The 16481-nt window shown below is 45.5% G+C and overlaps 1 protein-coding gene across 1 annotated transcript in view; it reads right to left on the bottom strand.

Annotated features, from left to right (window-relative positions):
- Positions 1-15716, bottom strand: part of LOC147679546 (small G protein signaling modulator 1-like) — a 645847-nt gene extending 630131 nt beyond the window's left edge. The window contains exons 1-2 of the mRNA XM_086942458.1: positions 15461-15716; positions 15333-15376 (exon numbers count right to left, since the gene is read on the bottom strand). Coding sequence (XP_086798584.1) covers positions 15333-15376; positions 15461-15479 — 63 coding nt within the window. The 5' untranslated portion in view covers positions 15480-15716. The remainder of the gene's footprint in view (positions 1-15332; positions 15377-15460) is intronic.
- Positions 15717-16481: the final 765 nt, after the last annotated feature.

Raw genomic sequence — 16481 nt, 5'->3', positions numbered from 1 at the left:
CTATCTTGCAAATCTGCCGGTTCAGGTTTCCAATCGGCGAGTGATTTATCCTTCACTTGATGCGCTTACAGTCAGCCTAATTCAGGCTAATTAAAAATGTGAAGACTTTTTCAAGCTGCACAATTAGCAATGGATTTTGATTGAGGAGACATATATTGATATATGGTCTCAGGATTAAGATAGGAACCCCCTACGTACAGAAAAGAGGACCTGTACAATACCCCCATTTGATTTATATGGACTAAGTTACCTTGGAAGACATTACGCCTACTCCATCCTGTGAAGGGGTCATCTCCCAGATCCCTTGCCCCGTCATACCTGTCCTGAGGAAGACTCGCATGGCCCAGGCATAACCAACCGGAAGGCCGCAAGACGAGTCGAAACGTTGACATCTAAAAATACCTGGACCACTAATGTTAATTCCCCCCTAGTGCAGACATTCATACATCTTATGTCTCTTGAATAACTTTAAGAACTGTACATTGACTCACTAAAGTGGCCAGGATTTATTGTTCCAGTCCTTCGTTGACTGGTTTTTCCTTGAATATTACAGAATAATTTTTATATACTCTGTGTGATTCCTTTTCCTTTTCATCTTTTCACGATCACGCCCTTTGACACCTTCTTTTCCTTTACTGCACGCTCTTGATACGGGGCATTGTATATAAAATGTACAAAAAACTGTAGATTGAATTTTGATTCCGAGAATGGATTAAATGCTATAAAAGAGTCTGAGTTTGTTGCTGTTGCCTATTCTTCTGTTTTTCATTAATTGTGTTTAGGTCTGTGAATTTAACACACACCGTGAACTGTTTAAACTTTGATTTTTCGCTTTCAAAAAGTTGGGTCTTGGACCATTGTTTGTTTATATTAGCTTGTTCTAATTAGGCTCATCAAGGATACTTTACCGCACAATTTAAGCACTAGACCGCACAATAAAGTTTTGTACAAGGACAAGGAACACAGACCATGCGAAAGGTCCTCATTAGTGAATGGACTAATAGCACAGTCCAATGCTTCCATTTGACGAGTTGTACTATTACCTACACCCAAAATGGCGCAATAGGTGACTTTTTAAAAACAATTTAATGGTACGAGGTCTAGTTTCCGAGATGTCGGACTGTCGGAAGAAGCGTTGGATACGCCGTGAGTCGCTTGGTTACAGAGGAAAAAGCTACACAGGCTGGTGAAGGTCGGAAGCCAATGGAGGTGTTAAAGACACTGGTGTGACACCTAAACACCTAAACTGCACGTAGGATGACAGTAGAGCACCTCTGTGAGGTCGGGCGCTGTGCGGCCTGCAACAAGTACTGCTGGACCCCGGGTTGTGTTGGGCACTGCACTGCAAGAGGTGTTCAGATATGCAAACTCTGCCATATCTCATGCCCGCCCTCCAGCAACGCTTTAGGCAGCCCACCCTTGTAGAGTCCTCTGACAGACTGCAGCTGGGCCAAGTGCAGCTAGCTACTTTTACTAACGGTGGCGGTGTGCGGTAATCAATTATGTTGGATTCTAATATAAACATAACTAGATAGACTCTTGAGAGGGAACCAATGAGGTGGTTCTTGCCTGCTTTTGCCCTAAACCATGGGGATTTTTTTACATGCCCTAGACCTTTGAGGTAGAGTTCATCAGAACCAAGATTGCAGACAAGCAGACACTTAAAAACAAAGCATGCAGTACAGTGTATATAAAAGCAGTGAACTTTGGAATAAAGAACCTGTACATAAAATATTGTTTGGGGGTTGCCAATTTAGCTAAAGAGGTAAACATCAATAGATAGTGAGTACACTTTGGGGGATCCCAGCATTGCAGGTTCTGTGTGCAAAACATTTCTCAGAGGCGATGTGCAGCCTTTAGATGGCTCTCTTTTCCCAGGCAGCCTCTACTCTAATGGCACGGAACTCCACCACTGAGGCGGGAGCTCCGGAGGAGTTGGCCAGTCGACCCCTGCAGAGGGTTATTAATCTCTGTCAGGAAGCTCCGGTCATGCCCTCCAGTCGACCCCGACCTGATGAGCAGCCCCCCAGCTTGGGAGCTCCGGCGGCGGAAGCCAGTCGACCCCTGCTGAGTAGCCCTCCTCTCTTTCTTTTGGATCAGGCCCTCAGCTTGGGAGCTCCGGCGACTGCGGCCAGTCGACCCCAGCTGAACTGTTCTCCCCTTGCTGCCCCCGATCCGGCTCCCTGCTTGGGAGCTCCGGCAATTGTAGCCAGTCGACCTCAGCAGGGTAGCCTTCTTCTTCCTCCGGTGGAGCCGATTCTTAGTCTGGGAGCTCCGGCGAGTGAGGCCAGTCGACCCCAGCTGAGTGGCCCCTCTGTTTCCACTCTGGATCAGGCCCTCTGCTTGGGAGCTCCGGAGATCGTAGCCAGTCGACCCCAGCACAGGAGTCCTTTTTCTTCTTTCTTGGAGCCGACTCTCAGTTTGGGAGCTCCGGCGAGCGAGGCCAGTCGACCCCTGCTGAGTGGTCCCTCTGTCTCCACTTTGGATCAGGCCCTCTGCTTGGGAGCTCCGGAGATCGTAGCCAGTCGACCCCAGCAGAGGAGTCCCTTTTCCTCTTCCTTGGAGCCGACTCTCAGTTTGGGAGCTCCGGCGAGCGAGGCCAGTCGACCCCTGCTGAGTAGCTTCCCCCTTCCATCCCTGAAGGAGTTTGGCGACTTAGCCTTGACGATTTCTTCCGGTTCGCCTTTGGATCCTCTCCCTCCAAGACTATGGAAGGTGTTTCAAGAGGACCTCTTCCAACCTTTGCACGCTATCTGCTGTCAGTCATTTGAGACAGCTACTGTCCCAAGCTGCTGGAAGAAGGCAGTGGTATCCCCGCTGTTAAAAAAACCTACGCTCGACCCCGCCTGCCTTTCTAACTACCGGCCAATTTCCCTGCTTCCTTTTCCGGTTAAAATTATGGAAAAGTTGGTCACCCGCGCTCTGTCCAGTTTTCTAGAAGGGAACAGCTGGTTGGATGAGACGCAATTCGGCTTTCGCCCAGCGCATGGGACGGAATCCGCGTTGGTGACCGTGTTAGACAATCTGCGGGCGCGAGTCGACAGTGGTCGGGCAGCATTTTTGGTGCTGCTCGACATGTCGGCCGCGTTCGACACGGTCAGCCATCCCACCCTGATTTCTAGGCTGGAGGAGTGCGGGGTCAGTGACAAAGCCAGGGATTGGTTAATCTCCTATTTGGACTGCCGTCAGCAACGGGTTTCGTTACCCCCCTTCAGTTCAGAGGAGCGGAGAGTGGGACAAGGAGTACCTCAGGGCTCGGCCATCAGCCCTATACTCTTTAATGTCTACCTCCGCCCCCTAGTCCAGCTCATCAAAACCTTCGGTATCTCCGCATTTAATTATGCGGATGATACCCAGCTGATCTTTTCTCTGGAGGGACAGGATGCAGTCTCATTGGAGACCTTTCACCGGTGCATGCAGGCGACAGCGGATTGGCTCCGGTTGAACTCGCTACAGTTCAACGGAACAAAGACGGAGGTCCTACACTGTTCCGCGGATCGGGTTCCTCGCGATCTTCCAGTGGACTTTTGGCCTCCGTCCTTCTCAGAGACAGTGTCTGCGGCACAATCAGCGCGCAATTTGGGCGTCACTTTTGGGCCCAACCTGCAGCTGGATCTACATGTGAATAAGATCTCCTCAACATGTATGATGTTGATCCGCATGTTGCGTAAGGTCCTTCCTCTCCTCCCTGTGCAAGCCAGACCAGAAGTAGTGCGTTGTACCATCCTAAGTCGACTTGACTATTGTAACGCACTACTTCTGGAGGCCCCGGTAACACTTCTGGGCAAGTTGCAAAGGGTGCAAAATATTGCTGCTAAACTCGCCCTTTCTCGCCCCTACCACAGCTCTTCGACGGCAGCATTGCGAGAACTCCACTGGCTGCCAGTTCACCTACGAGTGCGCTACAAAGCAGCGTGTATTGTGTTTAGGGCTGCTCATGATTTGGGCCCCATTCCTTTGCGGCGAATGTTTGCCTGGTATTGTCCAGCTAGAGCTTTACGCTCCTCGTCAGCCAGGCTACTAGTAGTTCCCCGATTTCAGAGAGCGAGGATGGGGGGCCGCTCCTTTAGAGTAGCGGCATCCAAACTCTGGAACTCTCTGCCTATATCCTTGAGAAGCCTTGGAGATCTCTTATCCTTCAGAAAGGCTCTAAAAACGTATCTTTTTCCTAGGATAGGCTGAGCTATTGCTATCTCTCTGAGTACGGGTCAAAGCGCCAGGATGCCCTTTGTGGTGACAGGTTGCGCTATACAAGTATGCCACAATACAATACAATCTTTAATTTGGGCTCAGCACATTTCAGCGATCAATGGGGGGGGGGGGGGAGAAGGCATTTGACTTAGTGTCGTCTCTCTATTTCTCTGCATCTCTGTTGAAACGAAGCATGCACGATTGACCGAGTAAAATATTTATCTATTGTTTCAGCGACTCTAGAGATTTGATTATTTATTCTTGGGAAACAAAGTGGTCATGTTTATGCGGTTGTCAGAAACTAATCCATTCTTGTGAATTTGAGAACGTTTCTAGTGACCTCTGAGCTAGCTGGCACTCTCTATTAAGTTTAATATATTCGGTAGAGACCTAGTAGACCTCAGTCCTACATCTAAACTACAGTATATATTATTCCAATGCGCAGAGCCTATTGGGAATACAGGAACTACACTACACTTGCCCCCACACAATGTCAACAGCAAAATCTCACCACCGACTACAAAGAATCGGGCGTTGTTACAAATAATGTGCGATAGCTCCCCTCTAAGGAAAGAGAAGGTTAAATAATCATGACCCTGGACGGTTCTCATTACTTCACTTGAATAAAATGTAATGTTTTTGTCATAAGAAATTACACCTCACAGTTTATATTCCTAACTAACTATCCTTTTCCTTTTCCAGAAAATACTCGAAGGCCGTCATTGTCAGCAAACATATTTACTTGGCAAGAACCCCAGTGAACAACACATAATTAAAACATATTCTCATTTACAATGCCAATAGCTCAAACACAATTAAATGTGAGACCTGTTGCATTTCTAATGCTTGTTTATGTTGCCATTCAAAGCGCAGTGCTGTCCTTATTGTTGCAACTCTTAGATGAGTTTGGGAACTTGTCTACAGCCAGGTTATTTCCTACATTATGCTGGACAGGCAGAGATGGCCAAGCTGACCTGGCCCTCATTCTCAGCGGCATTCCAGCCCACGTGTAGGCTGGATGTCCTATTATCCTGCAGCACAGGCAGACATCTGATCACACATCTCTATAGGGCAATGGGGGGAGGACACAGCCGTCCAACCGCCCAGGGCACAAGCTGCGTGGGAGTCGACCTGTACTCTCTATTGGAAGACAGTGCATGGACGAGTATCTATGAATGTACTCATTCAGTATCTTGCAACGCCCACTTCAAGCTGGTGCATTACAATTTCCTTCATAGGATGTATATGACCCCCAAAGGCTTACATCGTTTATCCCCCAACTGCCCTGGTAGTTGCACACGCTGTAGCACCAGTGTGATGATCTTTATGCACCTAGCATGGAGATGTTGTATGGTGCAGAACTTCTGGGAACAGGTAGTGACGGGCCACACACACACTTACGAACTGACCTTGCACCACTACACTGCCTGCTGGGCAATGTTAAGAGACCGGAGGGTCATCCCCAATAGAAAATCCAGCCTGATCGTGAAGGACCATTTTTACTTGCAAAAAAATCACATAAAAGTCTCTATTCCATGCTGTTAGCACTATATATAACTTTTCTATCCTAGCCACTCCCTCTTGTGCATTTCGCCAGGTGGGCCCGATTTCCTTCCATTCTGCCCTTACTTCATCCGCCCCCTTGTGCTTGCTGTGATCGGGGAGGGGGAGGGGGTGGGGGGGGGGGGGAAGTATTTCTCGGGACTCACCGGGGGCTGCATACATACTTTACATCTCCCCCTTACTCAGATGCCTCGATTTATTACACCCCTGGCGGCCGCTGCTGTGCCTATATACCTTGCTGTATAGGGTAATTGCTCCTCGGCACAAAACAAATACAGCTGCCCTGCCCGCACGCCCGAGGTAATAAATAGATAGTTTTGGGGCATACTATAGTTTCAATAGGTCCCCCCTGTTTCACTTGCCTAGTTACATATCAGCACTTGTACTACGCCCTTCCACCACCTCATACATGGCGCTCCGGATCCTTAACACTTACTTTACTATTGCATCGGAAATAGAATGCGAAGTGTGACGAACATGATGAAGAGCCCCTCACGCTGTTCTACCGGAACACACTACGCATAATCACGTTGAATGTAAGAGGCATGCATAATGCTCGTAAAAGGTATAAGGTATACTCTACATCAAGCGTCAACAAGTTCATGTGGTCTTCCTACAAGTGACACAAAAAAGACTACCTGAACTAACTCGACCGCATAAGCGCTGGGGGGGTATTTATTATGCCAGAACCTACGCAGGGTACGTTTGTGGCACCCTGATCTGGATCAAAACTGGAGTCCCATAACAGGTCCTGGATACCGAGATAGACCCTGATAGTCGTTATTTGTTCCTGGAGGGTCACCTAGCTGGGCATCCACTCCTTATTGGCAGTATCTACACTCTCAACATCGGACAAGCAGATTTCTGGAAAGCACGGTCCTCCATTCTTGCCCAAAAAGTTGACTTTCCCTGGATCCTAAGTGGGAATTTTATATGTGCGCCAGATCTAAACCTCGATAGGTCCCAGCCCCCTCTTCCAAGTGACCCCCTTGTGTGGTCACACTGCCCGATTACGTAGTTGGGTGCAACAGTGGTCACTTTAGATGCCTGGCGGACACACAACCTCACCCTTCGACTGTACTCATTTTATTCCCAAACGCACGGGCTCCATGTACAACTGGACCGCTTTCTGTGTATGGCATTACTGACCCCCTAGTATGTAGCCCTGACTATTTAGGACGCATAATCTCGGGCCATGACGCCCATTATTTGGACCTCCACTGGTCATTCCCTAGATCCCCAGTCCCGACTTGAAATCTCCAGAACAGCTACCTGGACTATCCAGTTTTCAGGAAAGAGCAGGGTGATTATATTCAACATTACTCTGTAAAAAACCTTGGCACCGCCTCCTAGGAGAGGGTGGAATGGGATGTTTTTAAGACGGTAACACAAGGTCACAGCATTCAGCAGGTGGTGGGGGTCCATAAAACCCTAGATATAGAAATACAACCACTGAACAGCAACTTGCTCAATTGAGCAAGGAGACAATAGAAACCCAGTGAAACTTTACAGCTCACCGAGGCTAGAACTTACACAGAACTCGTAGAACAACTACGATGCTTAAACTATATGGCTCATGCAGCCAAGATCTACTGAGAAGGGGATCAATCATGTTGTCTCTTAGCCTGGCTTGTGCGCCAAGACACTACCCCAGCGCCAATTACCTAACTCATTTCACACACAGGCTTCAGTCACAGGAGCCTATTTTGGAACAGTTTCGCACTTACTATTGTACCTTCTATCGGTGCACACCCTGCCCAGCAGGGGACACCTACAGTCCCTTTCTCGAAGGAATTATGCTCCCTCATATCCCTGCCATGCCCAACACGCATTAGATACCAAGCTCACCACTGAGGACGTATTGCAAGCCCTTAGAGACTCATTCTGAAATAAAACCCCAGGACTCGATGGTCTACCACTTGAGTTGCCTTCTCATCCCAACTTGCAGCCAGATTAACCAGCATGTACGAAGCTTCTCTAGCCTCTGGAGCACTTCTGTCCTCACTCAGAGAGTCTGTCCTGGTTTCCATCCTGAAACCCGGAAAAGCCCCCACCCAGCCAGCGACATATCACCCGATTGCTATACTGGGTGGGGGTTATAAGATGTTAGACAAAATACTAGCGTCTTGTTACGCCCAGGTACTTTCAGATCTCATACATGCGGACCAAAATGGATTTGTCCCAGGTCAAAGTATCTTCCAAAACCTCTGCCGGCTTTTCCAAATACAAGACCGTGTTAGAGGACTTTACCCAAGTGAGGCCGAATTTTGGATCTGGAGAAGGCATTTGACTCAGTGTCGTACTACCCCCTCTAGACTCTGATGAAATGCGACGCAGACCCCCACAGACAGCGGAATAAATAACTACTGACTAGGTAGTCTATTAAAGGCCAAGAAAGAAATTTAGATGGACATTGGAATCACGTGCTATCCGATTAGGTAATTTCTGAAGAAGCCAATAGTGAGGCACTGACCAGAAGCGACCAATTTGATTTATACCTGTAAAAAGTGGGACTTCACGGATACCTCCAATGGCAACTGTGGCCTAGTAACAAACAAACCCAAAAAAAAATGTTCTTCATTTCGTCCAATTTAACTTGGGACAGTGGCATGCAGTGGGATAAATAAAAGCTGTATCAAGCAGAACAGGACATTCTACTGGTAACAGAAATTTAAGAAGTTTACAGTAGTACTCCATGTCCCGATCAGGAATTGATAACTGACCGTAACAAGTGACCATCAACAGAAACCTAGGGGCGAGTGTATACATTCCCTGGTGGTGACAGAATATTACTTGTCTTGATAAAGGTGGTAACTATAAGGAGAACCCACCGAAACGCGCCAACGCACCAAACCGTATAATTCAAGTCTCCAACACCAGAATTGATATGCTGATGTCGTAGCGATACAACACTGGTGCTTTTACTACGGAGCAAAAATATACAACTTGTAGTCAACAATTTTATGTTGTACCCATTCTGTCTGTTCTCAATCGTGCAGGTCGCAATTGAGTGTACTGTTTTAGACTAGGGATCTAGATCAGTGAGCCCTATTGTGTTTTTTTAATTTATTCAAAATAAATGAATTTTTAACTTCCATATGTTTTTGTTGTATGCACTTGTGACACTGTAAGGTCTGGTATTCCAAACCTTTGCTTAGTTCTGTTTCAAGGGAACACTCTTTCTTAACTTTCAGATCTCATACATGCGGACCAAAATGGATTTGTCCCAGGTCAAAGTATCTTCCAAAACCTCTGCCGGCTTTTCCAAATACAAGACCGTGTTAGAGGACTTTCCCCAAGTGAGGCCTAATTTTGGATCTGGAGAAGGCATTTGACTTAGTGTCGTACTACCTCCTCCAGACTCTGATGAAATTTGAGGTTGGACCCCCGACTCCTTGTATATTCACGTTATTTATACACTAACCCTACATCCCGAGTCAAGCTGGGATGCCTTGTGTCGCCTCATTTCCTGTAGGCAGAGGAACGCGCCAGAGCTGCCCCCTCTGTCCATTGCTCTTCGCCCTCGCAATAGAACCACTGACTATCCGCCTACGGGCAGGAGATGGGAGATACCCCTCGAAGATCGGACAAATGTGGCATCATTGTATGCTGAGAATCTCCTTCTCTGTGAGAAAGACATTACATGCGACTGTCCCCCCTACGAGCTACACTTAATGAGTTTGAAGAGGCTACGGGGCTCCATGTCAATTGGGATAAATCTATGATTTATCCTCTTCACCCCGATCAACAACCTCGGCCCATTTTGCTGGACTCTATACCCCTGTGCTGGCAGGATGCAGCCTGTGTTATCTGGGGGTCCCCTCCACCACACTTCTTTTGAATAATTTGACAGGAACCTCCTGGTGGTACTACAGACCATTCACACGCAAATGCACTTCTGGAGTTCACTGCCTCCTGCTCAGATATGGAAAACTGCTTTTGCTAAAATGATGATACTGCCTCACCTATTATAATATTTTTCCAATCTTCCAGTAGACCCCCCTACAGTCCATCTTCCAAGAGTTCAATTCCTTGTTGACTGCTCTCATCTGGGGTAACAGACAGCGAAGAGAGGCACTTAACAAGCTACAGCTTCTGTTTGACCAGGGTGGCCTCAGAGCCCCATCCTTCGAGGCGTATTACCTCGCAGCGTAGCTGCAATGGGTGTAACATTTGACTGATGAGAGTTACATGGGACAGACCTGCGACGCAGGCAGTGATGACACCCCAGGCTGTCTTTTGTCTCCTTCTACCGAAAACAAATCCACCGCCCTCTCAGCCCATACAAGTGGTGCACCTGCATTTTGTGTGTTTACCGTATGCTCCCCACCCTGCCCCTTATAGGACTGGTTACATTTCCTGGATTGTACACAAAGTTTGACTTGACCCCACTGGACCTCTTGCTTGTTACACACAACGGGCAACCTCTTCCAAGATGGGCAATTCCTCATATTTGACCAATTGACGGAGTATGGACTGCCTCGTGGATATTTCTCTTACATCGACACTTCACACATACATTTCACATCTTGTGGAACGCCACAGTATCTGAGCCTGCTCCACACCCGGGATTACCGACAATTCTAACCATGGGTTCTGGATGCCATTTAATTACATGGCTATACAAGGTGGTACGTGAAAGAACCCTTGGACAATCTGCACTGATTTTAGTCTCTTGAAAGATAGCTTTGGAGACCAAACACTTTGCACTGTGCTAGACAAAGCATTTACCCTTGAAGCCTTCAAAATTGATGCAGGGTGATCTTTCCTCTGCATTTATGACTTGCAACATTCGGTGGAGTTCAGTACACACCTCTTTAAGACTGATGTATAAAGAGGCAGTACTTTCCATAAATGAAGTCGTCATAATGAAATAGCAAAGTCGATTAGTTTATCACGACCACATGCCAAGACAGATTTAGTAGTTTAGGAAAGCAGATCATTACCAATGCACCACACAACCATGGGCGGCAGAGCTCCATGGCTGCAATATGTAATAGTGTATATATTGACTTAGTAAATTAGATTACCATCTGAACACTATACGATAGTTTATTAACAAGTTTTGGAAAGCAGGTCACTTTACTGTGACACAGTTCATAAAAGTTTGTTTTTATTTATCAAAAGGAATCATAAAAGTATACATATTTAAAATACACAATTTTACAAATGGTTTGTCAAATCAACGAATTCATGTTACTTCCAAATAGTAAATTTGTCGGCCACATTTTCAACACATTATCCACACATTACCCAAAGCAAAATACAATACATCAAAAGAGGGAAATAAAAAAACCAAACATATGACACTAAAGTGCATTATGCTATTTGAATCCTAAATGCCATATGTAGAGCAAATCTACCCTGCATGCTTATCAAGCAAGTATTCACATAGTACGCCCATTACAACAACCAAACGTTTTTCAGTATTGTTTTCTAATTGTAAGTGCCAATCTAATAAAGCTAAGCATGGCACTACATGTAGCAGGGGTAGGCAATAATTTTAGGTACTCATATCCTTCCTTATAATTGCAGGGTCGAATATCCAATATGATAGGTTTAATAAACAGATTTTTTGAACCTTTATACAAAGTGCAAAAAAGAACAAAATGCAAAGTGCTTTGTTGTCACATGAACAAGGGGGTAGTTCTCACACCAACCCCCTTGTTTGGGAAAAGCAAAGAGAAAATGCAATATACTTAGTCGAAATCTCGTTAAATAAAAACGCCATTGAGTATGTGCAGTAAATGATAAATAAAATTGGTGCTGCAATTTACCTTGTTCATTATTTTTTAACAAACCCAAGGTATTACGGTAAGCGTTTTTAATTATAATCTTTGTATCCTGCTGAATAGATTCGGGATTTTCATAAATATGACCCTAGCCAATTTTATAGAAAGTTTCCTTCACATATGATAACCATGGGATCTGCATGGCACAATCCAATTTTATGCAATCGCTCAGAATTTCTTTTGAGAGCTGCAAATCTTCAGATAGCCAAATTTTCCCCCATAGAAGTAATGGAGAGACATGAATAATATCACTCACAAATTCTATGCCCATCTCTGTATGACAAAAAATGTTTGAAGAACAGGTTGGAATTGATAAAAGACGCTTTAAAAACTTGTTTTCCATAACTTGTATCTGGGTGCACATATGTGTCCCCCACCAACCCGCCCCATAGGTAGCAACAGGCAAACATTTAGCTTTGTACAGAGTCTTCAATTCGGAAATCGGTTTTTGACCCAATTTGCTCGAAAAACGAAAAAGGGCCTCTATGGATCATGTGGTCTTTTGTAAACGAGCAGTTATTAATGGATCCCAACTCACATTTTTATTAAATAGGTTACCCAGATAATTAAAATGTTCAACTTTTTCAATAGTCAAGTTACCTACAGCAAACCTACAAGTTTTTGTCCCTCTAGGGCCACATACCATAGTAAAGGACTTTGTAAAATTGACCCTAAGATCTAGATCCTGCATAAAATTATTAAATGCATTTAAACAGGTTTGCATAATATTAGCAGTTAGGGTCATTAATACAGTATCATCAGCGTAGGATAATAAAGGAATCTGCTTACCATTTATTTTGGAAAAGTCTGAGCAGTTTTCCAACAGAAGCCTTTCTAGACCATTTGTATAAACTAAAAATAAAAAAGGACCCAAAATACAGCCCTGGCGTACACCTTCAGTTGATGGGATGGGTTTTGTCTTCTCTCCCCCCGGGCCATATCTGATGGTTACAGTAGTGGCAGCATGTAATCTACGGAGGAACGTGACCAAAGGTTCCTCAAACCCCATGGCCTCCATTTTCCTCCATAGCTTATCCCTACATATCGTATCAAAGGCACTGGATAAGTCCATGAAGGCCAGGTGAATGGAAACACCCCTGGCCTTCACGTACTTGCCCATGATTAAGGCCAGGTTAAGACACTGCTCTGTCGTCCCCTTGCCTCTCCTGAACCCATACTGTGAGTCAACAATAATGCCAGATGAATCTGCCCATGTCTCCAAACGAGATAATATGACCCTCCCCATCATACAAGAAGCATCTATTAATGAAATTGGCCTGTAGCAGCACGGGTCACATTTATCACCCTTTTTAAAAATTGGTACAACTACTGCCTCTTTCCATGATAAGGGGATATGCCCGACCACGATCGCCCTAAAAACATTTAATAATAATGGTGCCCACACACCAATATTATATTTAAAAATGTCGAATGGCACTGCATCTGGACCTGGGGCTTTTAACGAGATACCTTTCCTTAGGGCCTCCTCAACTTCAGAGAGAGAAAGTGAAAGACTAAGTGTTAATTCTGTTTCAGGGTGCGAATCAATATCAATATGCCCCTCACTATTAGTTACTAGACCGACGTTTTTTGGATTCAACATTTTAGCATAATGGGCTACTCAGTTTTTCCCCGTTATATGGGTAGCCATATTACCTTTTTCCTGACAATTTAGGAAGGGACGATTTTATACCTCCCAGAACAGCCTACTATCTCTCAAATCTGAAGATTTTTCAAGGTCATCCCAAGCTTTATTTTTTAATTCTAATTTCCGCTTATCAATAGCATCCTAATATGTCTTCCTTATGCTTTTGACCAGCTCCTTGTCCCGGGGAACTTAGTGCAATGCCTTTTTTAATGATGTTTGTGCTGCAGAACATTCAGCATTAAACCATTTGTGCTCCCTTGCCTACCGGTTTAAGAAGATGCGCTGACACACTTCCACAAAGAGCTTCAAAATTCTGGATTATAACTTCAGGCTCGGGGTGGGCGTTAAGCAAATATCTATCTCTAAACTATTTACTTCAAAAATCTTTTCCTCCAACCTCCTTGCATCAACTCTTTACTGTGACACTATATCATCACTGACGTATGCATTTAGGAGATCAGGACATTGTACATTCAACATATGAGCTTTGATAAACAGGTCGCTGCTGTGGCTCTAGAGCATCATTTATATATGGGTGCTGAAAAGCAGGTCTATCATCTATATAGCATTAATGAAGTATTTACTGGATTAGGTACCCACTGTAATATACCGTAATTAAAATATGGGTCACTGTTGTAGCAGTATCAATCATTTATAGGTTATGGACAAGCAGATCACTTTGCTGTGGCAAAAAACATTATTGGTGAATGAATGTGTAGTTCAGGGTTTCAATGTTAGTGTACTGTAGCGATATTCCACAATCTATACAGCAAGTATAACACAATTGTAACATTATACCATTTTCTATACAGATTTTTAGAAAGAACACTCAACAGTGGTAATGTTCCATCAATTACGTATGGGAGTTAAATAGCAGATTAGCAAATAACGCCCATCTTTTCTGCCTCTTGTGTAAACAGGTAAACAATTTGCAGGAAGTGTCGAGCTACATGGTCATTGCATGAAAGAATGGGTACAATTGAACAGCGCAGCAGCGTTATCGTTCAATGCATGGTCATGTAGCAGGGTTCTGTTAAACGTGACCTGGTCTATCAGAAAATGCGGTACACTGTCAGCCCCCGCTGCTTCTAGCATCCAAATTCTCATCTTCTCACACGTCATGATGATTTTCTGATCGAATCAGTGACTTCACCAACTAGGCTCAGCAGCACCCGATAGAAGCAGATTCAGCACACAACCCAACGCCCCTGGAAACAGCAAGTGCAATAACAATTCCCGGCTTCGGGACCTAGTACCAGAATATTCGGAGCTCTTCCAAGTAGGCTGAGCAGCTGACTAGATCAGCAGGTTGCGGTCTGTCCTCCCACTCATCTCCGACAGCAGCAATAGCAATGACCATCCCCTCAACTTTCGGGCTCAGTTCACCAGCAAGAGCATCACTAGACCCCCACCCCTCCAAATAAGGGTCATGCTCAGAGATCAGCAGGTTTAAAGACTCCGCCTGCCACAGCAGCCTGAGTATTTGACAAAAGCGAGTTATATGTTCAGGCCCCCTCCACACATAAACAGATCCAGGCCTCAGCCCCTTCCCCCATTTAGCCACAGGTTAAACACAGACGTCTACCTAAAATCCACTGTCCACTCACAGCATCAACGTCAATAAATCTCTCGCTCGGACTCAGTACATGAACGCAGAGTAATGAATGTCCACTTAAAACCGGCTTCTCTGCCAGGGCAGCAAATTCAATACCATCCATCCCACCGATACACACAAACAACAGCGCAACATTAACAGCTGCTTAATTATCACCACTCCCCAAAGCCACAGCCAACAACATCTGCTGGCTCATTGCGCTCCTCGACTTTTCCACACCTGAGAGTAGCACATTATGTACTATTTCCTGTGAGTAGAGATAATATACCATTCTCTACCCCTTTTACAACACCTCGCAGCTGTACAGATGACTCGCTTCCTAAAGGGACATCCCCCTTCAGGCAGCCGTTTCAATGACCATTCTTGTATCCAATTCCAATCCATGAACCCATGAGGAACGGTTCTCCCCCAACCCCGCTTTTACTCCCATGAGAACAACAAGGTCAATCACTCTTCGCCTCCTCCCAAGCTCCTGGCAGCAGCATGTCTGCTGTCACCACCCTCCGGCTCCCCGGGCACCCACCTCTTTCTTGACGGTGCGCAGCAGATTCTGGCGCGTCTCGGCCTCTGTGGAAGAAGAGAGAGGCGGGTTGAGTGCGGGCAGACAGGGCGCAGCGGCGGGTGCTGGCGGCAGGTGTACGGATGCCCTACCTGCGGTGGCCGCTGCCATGGCGCTGCTTGGCTCCTTCCGCCTCGGATCCCGGGCTCAAAAGCTAGCCCCTAAACACTGCACAACCGGCGGGGGTCCCAAGCTGCAAGGGTGAGGGGAGCCCCGGGGCCTGCAGCTCGGGCTGATGTGATGTCCTTGCGAGAAAGCATGAGCGTCCACTGATACCCAGCGCTGCCTGCGTGCAGCCCTGACAGTTCAGCGCTGCTTGGTGCTGAAGGCAAGGAAAACACCTATAATGTCAAAAGCAAGCCCAAACAAGCCCCGCCCACAAAACGACGATGGCATGTTTTAATAGTATATCTAGATATACAGACGCCTGCTTTACAATTGGCTTGGATCAAGAAACGAGCTCAACTCTTTACAGGTAGCGCGATGAGCCGTCCACATTTTAGCTTTAGGTTTTAAATGCTGTTATTATAACTGGTTAATGAGGTGTTCCATATAAAGGAGGCGGTGCATCCATTTTACCAGCCCGCATCACAACGTTACTTAGTTGCCATAGGCTTTAACGGTCAATGCACAGAAATAGTTAAAACCTTATAAATAATTAGCATACTTGGGAACGCTCGGTTTTCGCACCATAAAACTCAGTATTTTTGGTCCAGCTCTTCTACAGATTTGTTTTTAATCATGAAGAACCACATAACTGCGTCATAAACGCATTTAGAAGATTATCGATTTTTAGCCTCAACGTCGCATATATTACAAGAAAGTATGATTTTCATAATTTCATTTATGAATGGCATATATTTTAAAGTGACGGCTATTTAGCCGACTGCTGGGTAAATAGTGAATTGTCTCTGTTATTTAGCTGGCTGCAGGGCTGGCTTCATAGGATAGATTGTTTTCTACTTGGCAGGAGGCTTGCAAATAGCAGAGAAACTTCAATATTTACCTAGCAGTGGGATTAATAGCAGAGATTATGTATTTCGACCAGCTGCCTTGCACATAGTATAAAAACGTAAATATTTATCAAACTGCTGGCTATATTGTAGAGATTAT

Source organism: Lissotriton vulgaris, chromosome 11, assembly GCF_964263255.1.
Source record: "Lissotriton vulgaris chromosome 11, aLisVul1.2, whole genome shotgun sequence".
Taxonomy (NCBI): Eukaryota; Metazoa; Chordata; class Amphibia; order Caudata; family Salamandridae; genus Lissotriton; species Lissotriton vulgaris.
This window is presented reverse-complemented; position numbering and strand designations above follow the sequence as displayed.